We start from the raw sequence: 12,474 nt of genomic DNA, 5'->3' as shown, positions 1-12,474 counted from the left end.
CTTTGATTAAGAAATCTCTGAGTGAAAAGAAATGAACAACCTCAGCAGGGTACAAACTGAACCTTTTGAATCCATCACTATAGGGATGAATCGTTAGGACATTTAGTTCCAGTCAGAGACAGACAGACTGGCTGGCTTGCACACAACGAGGCCATCAATTAAAGGGATATTCCACTTTCAAAAAACTTTCGGTCATTTAATCAGTCTTTTATGAACACCCTGGACATTTTTAATTTGCTTGATTCAATATTTAGATATTTGATGTAAATGTTATCAGACCCTCCAGGCCCAGGGCCTCTCCCCATACACACCCATTGTAACGTCAAACTTCATTTTAACCATGATAGATTCATTAAAAACACCCATTATTTTTTCTGGTGACTCATTCTAATACGTGAGCAGGCCATGATTTTTCGGTAACTTTTTTGATTTATTTTTAATAATTATTTTTTGTATTTAATTTTATGAAAAAAGTTATGGAAAAAACATGGCCTGCTCACGTATTAGGAGGGTAATATGAGTCACTAGAAAAAAAAAACAATAGGTGTTTTTAATGAATCTATCATGCTTAAAATGAAGTTTGACGTTACAATGTGTACGGTATGTGGAGAGAAGCCCATAAGCTGTTTCCCTGTTGAAAGTGGAATATCTCTTTAACTCATTCTGTGCCAATGACTGCTTATGACGGTTTTTTTCCAATAGCCCTGTGTGCCAATGACGGCTTATGACGGTTTTTGTGTTTTTTACATAGAAAAAAAAAATATATATATTTTTTTTTTTTCTAAAGATGTCAAAATGACCTGAGATCAGAGAGATGCTTTTCTCTGTTTGTGTGTTCGCTCCCTCGTTTAGCTGATTGAGAAAATGTGTGTTCATGTGTGTCCATTCTAGTGGATGGACACTTTTTTTCATTCAAACAGCTCTATCTCTGGAACCATTTGTCCGATTGCCAAAATTCTTTTTGCCACTGAATCACAACAACTGTGTCTGTTTCTGTGGGAAAAAAAAAATATAAAAAAAAAATCTTTTTTTTTCATTGCATAGTAAAGAAAACATACAAAATCTCGGCACAGCTACCTTGGAGCCATTTTGGCATCTGGCACAGAATGAGTTAATGTCATCGTAATCTTGTTTGTTTGTTTGTTTGTTTGTTTGTGGTTGAAGCAGAATAAACACATATACTTCCTCAGACCCGATGTCAGCCTCTTCTCTCCACCATGGTCAACACTGTGGAGGAAAGAGACACATTGTTACTTTACACTACCTTACATTTATGTCAAATACTTAACTCTGCCCCCAAAAAAAGAAATGAAAATATAATCTCCCAAATCTCATAGCTGACTTGTTATGAGTTCATATACAAATAAACACTATCTAAAATATCATTTTGGGTTAGGGTTAGTGACTTAGTGTTTCATCTTTCAATCTACAGTAGCTAATTTTCAATTAATAAAATGTTAAAATTCACTCATTACATTTCCTATAAAGAAGACAATGGATAATGATGTTATCTGTCTATAATAGACTAATACTAGAACGCATAAAAATATATATATATATATGAATATATATATATATATATATATATATATATATATATATATATATATATATATATATATATATTCATCATACAAGGCCGTCACACAAAACTAGTGAAAACAGCCGATCTACAAGCACACAACGCCTCGCGGTGCGAGGCGTTGTGAGCTTGTAGATCGGCTGTTTTCACTAGTTTAAATCATTTTTAAAATGAAAAATGCAAAGTGAACGGTTTTGGACATACAAGGTTTTCACACGACAATATATATATATTTATTTCTTTTTTTTAAACTGTATGTGGTGTTACTGAGCCATATACAGTCATAAACCCGAACATTATTTTAGTCCTACAACATTTACTATCAACAATTTGGGGGGAATCGAGCCACACTGCATGTCCTTTCTTACTACCCTAACCCTATATCAAAATAATCCACTCTCCATGCCCTGACACAAATCAGTTTCAAAATCAATATACAATATTTTCTGCCATTCTTTTCCATTTGCAATACAATGAACTGTCAATGAAAACAGATCATACACACGCACACGCACACGCACGCGCACGCGCACACGCACGCACACACACACACACACGCACACACACACACACACACACACACACACACACACACACACACACACACACGCACAGACACACACACACAAGCCTGCAATTTCCCCAGAATCGTTGCCATGAAATAGGGACAGACTCAGAATCAACTTCATTGTCACATTTCTGTACGAGGGAAGAATTGATCCTGTCGAAAGAAGGAACTGAAATCTCTGCCTTATGTAAATATCGTCCCTTTAGCAGAAACTGCTCATTTCTGGAAAAGAAAGGAACTTGCAAATACGCTCAGACAAACCACAATTCATCTGACCAGATGTCTACAGCAAAAAAGTGAACTGAGAAAATAAAAAAGGAACTGATATGTGTACTGTATGCCTACTGTACATGAAACTTGATCATCAGCATTTTAAAAGTTACGTGAATCATTGTTGCATAATACATAGTCTTGTGTGTAGCCTTTATTATTGATATCAACACTAACAAAGGCCTGACATTTTGTGACTTTTCTTCTAAATTATCAACGTATTAAATGTCTGCGTTGTTTGAATTAGCAGTGTTAAACCAATACTCAAGAATACTCAAAATCACACCAGTGTTGATTTTGACAGCAAATTGTTATTTAGTTTTAGTCTAGTCTTTAGAATCAGAACATTTTAGTTGATCGTGTCTACTAAAATGTATTTTGTCAGGCCTTGATCGCGTCGCAATACCTGATTTTACACTTGGTAGCATGCTACAGTACAGTAAGCTTGTAGATCTTCTATTTTCAGAGCACCCAAGCGCAGCCAAGCATGAAACAACTCTGCGTTCTGTTAATGATGACCTTCAGCTCATCATCATGAAACCCAAGCCTCCTGCCTGTCTTCAAACACACCAATCAAAGAAACACTCCATTATGAAGCTTATTGAAATACATCAAATACATCATTTTTTGATAAAGTCTCAAGGAATAATAGGAACAAATTGTGCGTGTAGATCTGCTCTTTTCAAATCTAGAAAATAGTAGGGAATAGTAATAGCCTATATTTGATCATGTTTAATTTAGGGGTCCTTGAGTGATTTAATTGAGCTATGCAAACCAGACAGCCTTTTGTTAGCCTTTCACACACACACACACACACACACACACACACACACACACACACACACACACACACACACACACACACACACACACACACACACACACACACATGGAACTTACTGTATGAAAGCAGAAGTGGAAGTTTCTACCAGCTTGTGTTGCGACACGCTCACCTCAACTTCCTCTCAGGCCATGTACAGAATCACAAGTGTCATTGTGTAAAGAGGGACATTTTAACAGAGGGCACCCCTCCAACATCTGACCACATTGTCAGCAGTCTGTCTGATACAGTAACCTAGTTAAAGGACAACTCGGCCCTGAATAACATCTAGGTTCATTTTCCTACTTATATTGATCCCAAAAGACTGTCCATGGGGTCTATTAGGCAGAAATGCCCCTGTTGTCCAGTTTCCCCAGCGGAACCCAGCAGCCCTCATAGCTTAGAGTGGAGCCTATAAGCCTATCGCTTTTACACTATGTGACAGACGGACAGATAAGATAAGATAAGATAAGATAGTTACCTACTCCTCCCGCGAGGGAAATTCAGATATCGCAGCCCAACCCAGCTGTTTTTTTCAGCTTAACCCAGCTGAACCCAGTGCTGCCCACAAGGAGCGCGAGGGGGGGAGCAGTGATAGCTGGAGCGGGGAATCGTACCTGCGACCTCTGGGGTCTCCGGAGTCCTATGCAAACCAGACGGACAGACACACACACACACACACACACACACACACACACACACACACACACACACACACACACACACACACACACCTTAGCTGTCCATCGTGTATGATGATGACGCTTGCTCCGGGGTAGGGAGGGGGTCAGCGGGGTTGTCGTTGGTGCCACTTGATGTGGCTGTGGAGGCAGATGCGTGAGCCGCACATCCGTCCACAGATAGGGCAGGGGAGCCCCGTCGTTGGGGGAATGCCGGCTTCCCTCCGGTGTCGCTGGGCACGCTTCTCTGACCGCTTTCGCTGGTTACTGTCGCTTAACTGTGAGCAGGGACATGCTGGGCCCCTGAATCAGCCCAGGAAAAAGAGTTGTAGAGGCCCTCATTGCGCGCTATAGAGAGAGATCTCTCTCTATAGCGCTGCTGCTGCTGCTACTCAAAGATTTGCCATTTCAGATCAAGACAAGCGACAAGCCAGTTGGCCAATTACATAAGTTATATTTCGTCATTGTCGGGTGGAAACCTTGTATGTCCAAAACCATTTTAAAAATGATTTAAAGCATTTTACAACGCCTCGCGGTGCGAGGCGTTGTCTGCTGTTTTCTCTACTTTTGTGCTACGGCCTTGTATGATGAAGCAGGGCTTTGCTTTGCGAAGAAATTTACAAATTTGAAACCAGCCGACAGTGACGATTTACTTTGTTCGCCGCCCAGCCCCCAAAATGGAACGAAGGCCGACATTTCATTTTTATTTTTTTCCTAATGGCCGGCCTGGACCGGCCGGGAATGAACCGGACGTTCAGGAGTTGTCCCGCTTTTCCCAATGGCCAGCACGTCCCTGACTGTGAGACTGCCCTTGCACAGGTGACCCGCCGTGCTGAGCGGTCAAGTGCCAGGGTCTCAAGTTGCGTGGGGTTGATGGCAGCACATTTCAGAAGGTCCTTGGTGTAGTCCTTGTATCGCCTTTTTTGTCCACCGGCGGCACGCTTTGCGTTGTGTAGTTGGCCGTAGAGGACTTGGCGGGGCAGGCGGTGGTCAGGCATGCGGAGGGTGTGTCCTATCCACCGTAGGATGGTGTGTCCTATCCACTGTAAGACCGTAGGATGGTGTGTCCTATCCACTTTAGGATGGTGTGTCCTATCCACTTTAGGATGGTGTGTCCTATCCACCGTAGTATGGTGTGTCCTATCCACTTTAGGATGGTGTGTCCTATCCACTTTAGGATGGTGTGTCCTATCCACTTTAGGATGGTGTGTCCTATCCACTTTAGGATGGTGTGTCCTATCCACCGTAGGTGTCTTTTGGCCACGGCTGCTTCCATACAGCTGGATTCTGTGCTGGCCAAAATGTCTGTGTAAGGGACTGTGTCTTCCCAGGACAGGCCAAGGATTTTCTGAAGGCAGCGGATGTGAAAGGCCTCCAGGTTTTTGAAGTGCCGCCTGTATGGAGTCCATGTATCTGCCCCTTAAAGCAATGTAGAAACTAGGGGTGCCACAATACTGAACCGAACCGGTATACCGAACCGAATGACCCTGACCCTGTACCGAACCGAACAGCCCATACAGAATGAACCGAATTTCTTAATTTTTTTGGGTGTGGCCACATAAAAATAATATTTTAACTCTTTCTGTACACTTTTTTAGAGAAAATCCTCCTCCTAGTATAATCATAATAACTGATTATAATTTTTTAGGGGGGGAAACAAATGATTGCACCCATCGTTAAAATTAACTGAACATTTTGGATTCTTTATTTTTGTATTCAAAATGTTTACTGTACCGAAACCATGAGCCAAAAAACGAGATACGAACCGAACCGTGGGCTGACTGAACCGTGGCACCACTAGTAGAAAATAGAAACACATACTGCATTGTAGACAGCGACCTTGGTGCTGACCTTCAGGATGCAGTTTTAGAAAAACAGGCGTCCAAAGGCCGATGAGGCTTTGTTGGACACACACACACACTGACACACACACACGCACACGCACACACACACACACACGCACACGCACACGCACACACACACACACACACACACACACCTAACATCTTTATTTGCGTTCACAAACAATAGTAGATGCACAAACTTGCAAAACTACAAGTATTTCAGGATACAGATCACGGGTACAGGAAGCATCGCCACCTCCATATATGGAATACGGCAACCGCAAATGATCACAGACTCAGAATTCAGCCAACACTTTAGCTCTTGCCCCGCCTGGGCATCCCTGCAGGCCGGCATTCTGCAGGCCTCTCACAACGAATGTATGGAGATTAACGAGGCTTCCAAATACTGTATGAAGTATGAACACAAACTGTGTGTGTGTGTGTGTGTGTGTGTGTGTGTGTGTGTGTGTGTGTTGTGTGTGTGTGTGATTTTGTCTAGTTATACTTATGGGGACTAAACGCATGTTCACATAGTCACCTGCAGGGGACCTCTGAGGCTTCCCACAGACAGTCAGGCACTAAGTTGAGTGAGAGTTGTGTGGGGGAGGCGGGGGGCAGAGACAGCGCAATGCATTGCAGATGGAAGTCACATGGTTTGAAGTCTAGTGAGAGTCCTGTGGTTGCACAGAGCACCATCCAACAAGCACACAACACGCACTAGACTTCAAACCACTAGACTTCCATCCGGAATGCATTGTGCTGTCTCTGCCCCCCCGCCTCCCCCTCACAACTCTCACACAACTTAGTGCGTTCCAGTGAGAGTGCAGCCTGACAGAGTGGGGACAAAATAGTAGGTCCCCACAACAGTTAGGGTTATTAGGGTTAGGGTTAGGGTTAGGAGTTAGGTTTAGGGTGTGTGTGTGTGTGTGCGTGTGTGCGTGTGTGCGTGTGTGTGTGTGTGTGTGTGTGTGTGTGTGTGTGTGTGTGTGCGTGCATACGTGCGTGCGTGCGTGCATGTGTGCATGCCTGAAGTACGTCAGCTCCAGACACGGGCGCATAGTGATGTTTTGATGTGTCATTGTTTCAAGTGGCCAGTAGTACGAATTGCGGGTGAACGCTAACCTGCCGTCGCAGGTGAACGCTAACCTGCTGACAGCGGCCAGCCGACGCAGGTGAATGTTAACCTGGTGAATAAGTCTAAACCTTAAACCTAACCCTAAACCTAAACCTTTACCCTAACCCTAACCCTAAACGGAGTACATGGAGATTCGATACAGCGGGACATTGAAATATCGAGATTTTGCCTCCAGCTTGTGACACGTACAGCATTCAAAAGTTGCTACCGTTTTTTTATAACAAATCATTTAGACACATGATTTAGTTTTAACCCTGCAAGGCCCGAATTAATTTCTACTGGCCCAAAAAAAATAAAAAAAATCAGATGGTGTTGTAGGAGTCCTAATCACAGGAAAATGTAAAGTAAAAAAAATAATAATGTTTTTGTAAGATTTTATAGCCATAAATCATAAATCATGCTCTAATTTGCATTTGGGGGATATTTTTCACAATAATAACACATGTACATGTTCTAGACATTCTAATGATCACGAAAAACAATATTACAGGCATTTTACTTATGTTTTAGTGAGGAATAGCTTCAGTTAAAAAGTGAGATGTTGTTCGTCCAGACGCTGGAATTTCAACTTCTCTGGGAGTTGTGAATGTCATTCTCTGTGGGGGGTATTTATATGCAAATATCGTGGCCAATGGCATTGTAATACTAAACAATAGGATTTAATGGTGATGTTAATGTGAAAAAAGAACAAGAAAACTAATTATAACATTTTTTAAAAAATGATTTAAAAAACCTTGCCAAAAAGCAACGCTGGGCCTTGCAGGGTTAATTCTATCTTAGTCATCTGAAATTGTTTATAGTCTTAGTCTAGTCTAAATATCAAAATCTTGGTATTTTAATCAACAACAATGAACACTGCTCATAATCATTTCCTCATCCATAAGTGAAGTGATACTCGTTGAAAAAAGGTGTGGGGGTTCCCCGCCCCAAAAAAGGGAAGTTGGAAATAAATTCTGGTAATTGCTCCGGAACTGGATCCTCTGCATGGTGTTTTTATAGAAGTGGCTCTGGCTATAGTTTCACATCTCAGCATCTCACTGGCAGTGTGTGTCTGTGTGTGAGAGAGACAGTGTGCGCTGCGGGTCTACGTGTGTGAACCAGCAGAAAGGAAAGCATGAGGACCATTGTGATGTTGCTGAGCCTACTGGCACTGAGCTGCCGGGCACAGAAGCCCCAGCCGTGCGGTAAGTATGACAACACTGAATGGACCAACGGACACTGCACTAACATGGTCTTTATAACTGAACCCATCAAATACTTGTGTTTTTTTTTTTCTTTTTTCTTTTTTACAAATCATCCCTTCTGGAGGGTCCCTGGCACAAAGCATTTTCAAAAAAAGTTTAAAACAGGGTTAAAGTGGTAAAACTGTTCCTCGTTTTACTGTGGAACCCTTGGAACTTCCTAAACGACCCCTGAGGGTCCCCAAACCACACTTTGAGAACCACTGCTCTAAAGATATGATACAAATATTTTGGTGATTTAAATCATATTATTACAACTGTAGAATTGAAGAAACTTAAAGAATAAATTATTTTTGCACAACATGTCATACTTAAGAACTAAAAGGTCACCCTAAGAGTACTCTAGTGTGCGTAGATATGGTCTTAACATAAGAACAAATCACAGCTAAGAAAACATTGGTGTATGCCAAATCTTCTTAAAAAACTTAAAATGGTCTAAGAAGACATTTCTTCGTAAGAACGTTCGTAAGTACGTTGGTGAATCGGGCCCAATGTTCTACCAATCCATTAGAAATCTGTGAAAAGCTCTTTTGAACGACCGTCATTTCGACCAGAGGGTTAGGGTCACTCCACGGAGATTAGGGTTAGGGTGAGGGTTAGAGTCAGGTGTCAAAAAGATGACATCTAGTAACAGCGACGCACTCCCAGAAATCTATTGCCTTGCCAATGGCAGGAGGTGTGAAGTTTTTAAATGGCACATCAATATATGCATTTTTTTTCTTTTTTTTTTATATCAATCAATCAATCGATCAATCACTCAACCAATCAATCAATTTCCCCATTTCTCATAGCAAGTCCATCTCTTCTGAATGGAGCCTTCACTGTGGTGAGTGTTTATTTTATTCAAAAGCAGCTCTAAAATATGTGAGCCCGGCATTTGTAAAACAATAATGTAAAAATTTGATCTTGGTTGAAAATGAACCTGACTCAAATCAAACCGTGCCTCTCCCTCCCAGTCCACCCAGAATGAGAAGCTGTGGTTGGCCGCAAAGTTCTGGTACGATGCAGTGGGACAGCGCCTCCGCTTCACGGAGGCTGGCGTCAGCGAGAACACGACTTTCACCATTGACCATCTTCTGCTGTTCAAAGAGGTGAGTATAGAGCAGTGAAGTCTGACATCATTCACCCATCCTACCTGGTTCATGTTTTTCCCATACTTTTTTCATATCGCATCATATAAGAACAAATGATCTAAGCGGTTTGATATGGATGTGAAGAATCAACTGTTGGTGAGAAAGCGCTAATGTTACTGTCATCAAATTAGTTACATTTTCGCTAGAAACAGGATTTATCAAATATGAGTGACTGACTATCATAAACCATACAGAGCCACATCCCCGACAATATCACACAGACTGTTTGTTTATTTTTGGACCACAATGCTTAAATGAGACGATTTTAAAATGACCCAATGTTATTCTCCATAGAGAAATTACTACCGTGAACCAGTCACGTCATGACTTCACTGCTCTTTAGTATAGCAGTGCAGTGCCAGTACAGTACAGTACAGTACAGTACAGTACAGTACAGTACAGTGTCCGTGGCAAAGACTTGTCGTTATCTGTGGCAAATATTAGATTTAGTTTTTACATAACATTATAAAGTTCTTATTTTGATCATAAGACCCAATTACTGAATGTCAGTCTCCAGGTTTTCCTCAGAATATGTATGACACTGCAAGCAACGTATGTCACATTAGGAGTCCACCAGGACAGTGGTTGTCAAACTTTCCAGGACCCCTAATTACAAATGGAACTAAATGGACTCGTAGGGATATCTACTATGCAGTAGATATCATCAGGGAAAAAAGGAAAGCAAAAAAGCAACAAAAAAAAGCAGTTTTAAACAAAAAACGAATTGGTCCGATAATACATCACTGGCCAGATAAGGGCGAGGTTGCATGTCGAGTTAACGTTAACAAACGAAGAAGGGTCAGGGGTTCAGGGGAGGGTGATTAGACTGGGTTACCATTTTCGAGTGGCTGCCACCTGTAAGTGTTTTTTCAGGGCGGTTTTAAAGGAAGTTAGGGATGTACACTCCTTTAAGGCCTTCGGTAGGGCGTTGCACATTTTAGTGGTATAGCAGAAAAATGAATTTGACCGGCATGGCAATGATGAACCCTGGTTATCATCATGTACCATAACACAACAGTGTAGAACAAGTGTCACCACTGTGATTCCGGACCCAAATGAGGCCAAAAATGACTATAAATGTCATCCCTCACTCAGCACACCATGTTTGTGATCGACGAGTCGAAGCGTCAGTGCACCAAGATGGAACTGAAGTCAGACTTCCATCCCATGGCCGTGCCAAAGGATGCTTCCTTCGCCGGTCAGTATGTCCTGGGCAGCTCTTCAGGACCTGGCATGGGTGTCGTGGTGGACTCCTGGAAGGGAAAGGATCCTAGAGGCAAAGGTAAAAAGTCTGTAAAAATTGCTCCTCTCCTGGCTATGGTGAATGCCTTACCCGAAGGCAGCATTCAAGAGAATTATCGTGTCCAAACTCCCCTGAACATCTTATATTGAAAGAATTGCCCTCTCTGTGTAGAAATCCATGCCATATGCCACATCTCCAGTATTGACTTGTTTATGCTTAATTACTGTGCGGTATCAAGCACCAAAAATAGCTGACCTCCAAGCTTACAACGCAGAGCTTGGAGGTCGGCTATTTTCGATATTTTCACCAAGAGGCCCTTTTAGAAATTCCAGCCCCTACCTCTCTAACATTCTCTGCACGTCCCTGGGTTAGACGGCATTTGTGTTTTCACGTGTGGCCACAGGAATAACTTGTATGGTGCCAATCATTACTGTCGGGCAGAAACCGTGTATCAATTCTCCATATTTAATTTATGTATTTTATTTTTCATAAATGAATGCTACAAGCATCACAACAGATATCAACCTGTATTATTTCCTAAAAAAGTGGTTGAAGATGTTTTCGCCCTGACAGAGACTAAATAAAATGTAAGGCACAGAAAAACAAGGCAGAAAGAAAGATACAAACTAAACACAAACAAATGAATTAATGCATAATGTTGTGCATGTATTTATGTTTGTACACTGAAAAATCTGGTATCATGAATTGATGCTTAAGTAATACTAAAGTAATGCTTAATTCTTTCCACCCCTGTACCCTGTATTAATTAAGCAGTACTTATTGTAGTGTGACCCAAAATCTGTAGGTGTACGCATCTTACTGTGTGTGTGTGTGTGTGTGTGTGTGTGTGTGTGTGTGTGTGTGTGTGTGTGTGTGTGTGTGTGTGCGTGTGCGTGCGTGTGTGCGTGTGTGTGTGTGTGTGCGTGTGTGTGTGTGTGTGTGTGTCCACTGTCTGTATCTGTATGTTAGTCTACCTTACATTGACCATATTTTCTCCAATATATGTCCCAAAGAATACCACGTAACTGTGACTGACATTGGATGCATTCCGGTCTCAGCTATGTATCAGGATCCGAAGTATGGCTGGGTCCTGGTCAAGTAAGTCTGGCGTGGTACATTGTGCTACACTCGTACAATACAATCAAAAGTATTTTTGAAAAATTTGAAATATTTTTAGACCAACACAAAATATTCTCATCCGCGGCCAAATACATTTTAATCCATTAAAACCAGGAAAGCATCTATTTTATACTTGGCTTTTCAAAAATAGCAATAAATAAATAAATAAATAATAATAATTAATGATAAAACACTGTCAGAGTTAAGGGGAGACCTGGAAATGTAAAAGTTTGAGAAACACTGATTTTCAAACTGAAACCTTTGTCTCTCCAGCGTCGTCAACAACATCATTGGAAACCCGTCCGCGCCCCCCAAAGAGCTCAACGTTCCTGACTTCTGCCACCACGCAGAGACCATGAGAGCCAGGGACGGACGCCAACCTCCGTCTGACTTCTTCAGTTTGGTCATGAAGCGGAACTGACCAACATCCACATCAGAGGCGCGATCTCAAAAAGAAAGAGGGGCGGCAAAAATAGGCATACCGCCAGTGTTTCTCAAACTTTCAAAGTTCAAGGTCATCCCATAACTCTGACAGTGTACAAATGGAACCATATGGACCCGTTAGGGTTCATTTGGTTCCATTTGTACACTTACAAACCTCTATGGGTCAATTTAGACCCCCTAAAGCATACATGGGCAACTGGCGGCCCGGGGGCCACATAAGGCCCCCACCTTCACTTAATGCGGCCCTAAGGTTAATGTCAGAATACTGATATAGTATTGCTTTCAGCTGTTACAATTCCAAACGTGCAAACATGAACTGCTTTAATTATTTCATCAGTAGCCTGGTATAGTAGTATTAAAATGTATTTTTTTATGTCCAACATATTTGTATTTAA

The 12,474-nt window shown here is 41.8% G+C and overlaps 1 protein-coding gene across 1 annotated transcript; it reads left to right on the top strand.

The window, feature by feature from the left end:
- Positions 1 to 7,946: 7,946 nt before the first annotated feature.
- Positions 7,947 to 12,220, top strand: LOC308287318 (ependymin-1-like). The gene is made up of 6 exons (XM_080728441.1): positions 7,947 to 8,083; positions 8,932 to 8,966; positions 9,097 to 9,231; positions 10,369 to 10,555; positions 11,530 to 11,614; positions 11,909 to 12,220. Exons 1-6 carry the CDS (start codon positions 8,014 to 8,016, stop codon positions 12,054 to 12,056), a joined length of 660 nt encoding a protein of 219 aa, XP_080584567.1. The 5' UTR covers positions 7,947 to 8,013; the 3' UTR covers positions 12,057 to 12,220.
- The last annotated feature ends 254 nt before the right edge of the window (positions 12,221 to 12,474 follow it).

Source organism: Nannobrachium achirus (assembly GCF_963921795.1).
Source record: "Nannobrachium achirus genome assembly, chromosome: 6".
NCBI lineage: Eukaryota > Metazoa > Chordata > Actinopteri > Myctophiformes > Myctophidae > Nannobrachium > Nannobrachium achirus.
Note: the sequence above shows the minus strand (reverse complement) of the source record. Positions and strands in the feature narration are given on the sequence as shown.

Coding starts and splice junctions, on each gene's coding strand:
- LOC308287318 (XM_080728441.1), top strand. CDS start 8,014: ATGAGGACCATTGTGATGTTGCTGAGCCTACTGGCACTGAGCTGCCGG. Junction 8,084..8,931: donor ACAGAAGCCCCAGCCGTGCG/GTAAGTATGACA, acceptor CATTTCTCATAG/CAAGTCCATCTCTTCTGAAT. Junction 11,615..11,908: donor TATGGCTGGGTCCTGGTCAA/GTAAGTCTGGCG, acceptor TTGTCTCTCCAG/CGTCGTCAACAACATCATTG.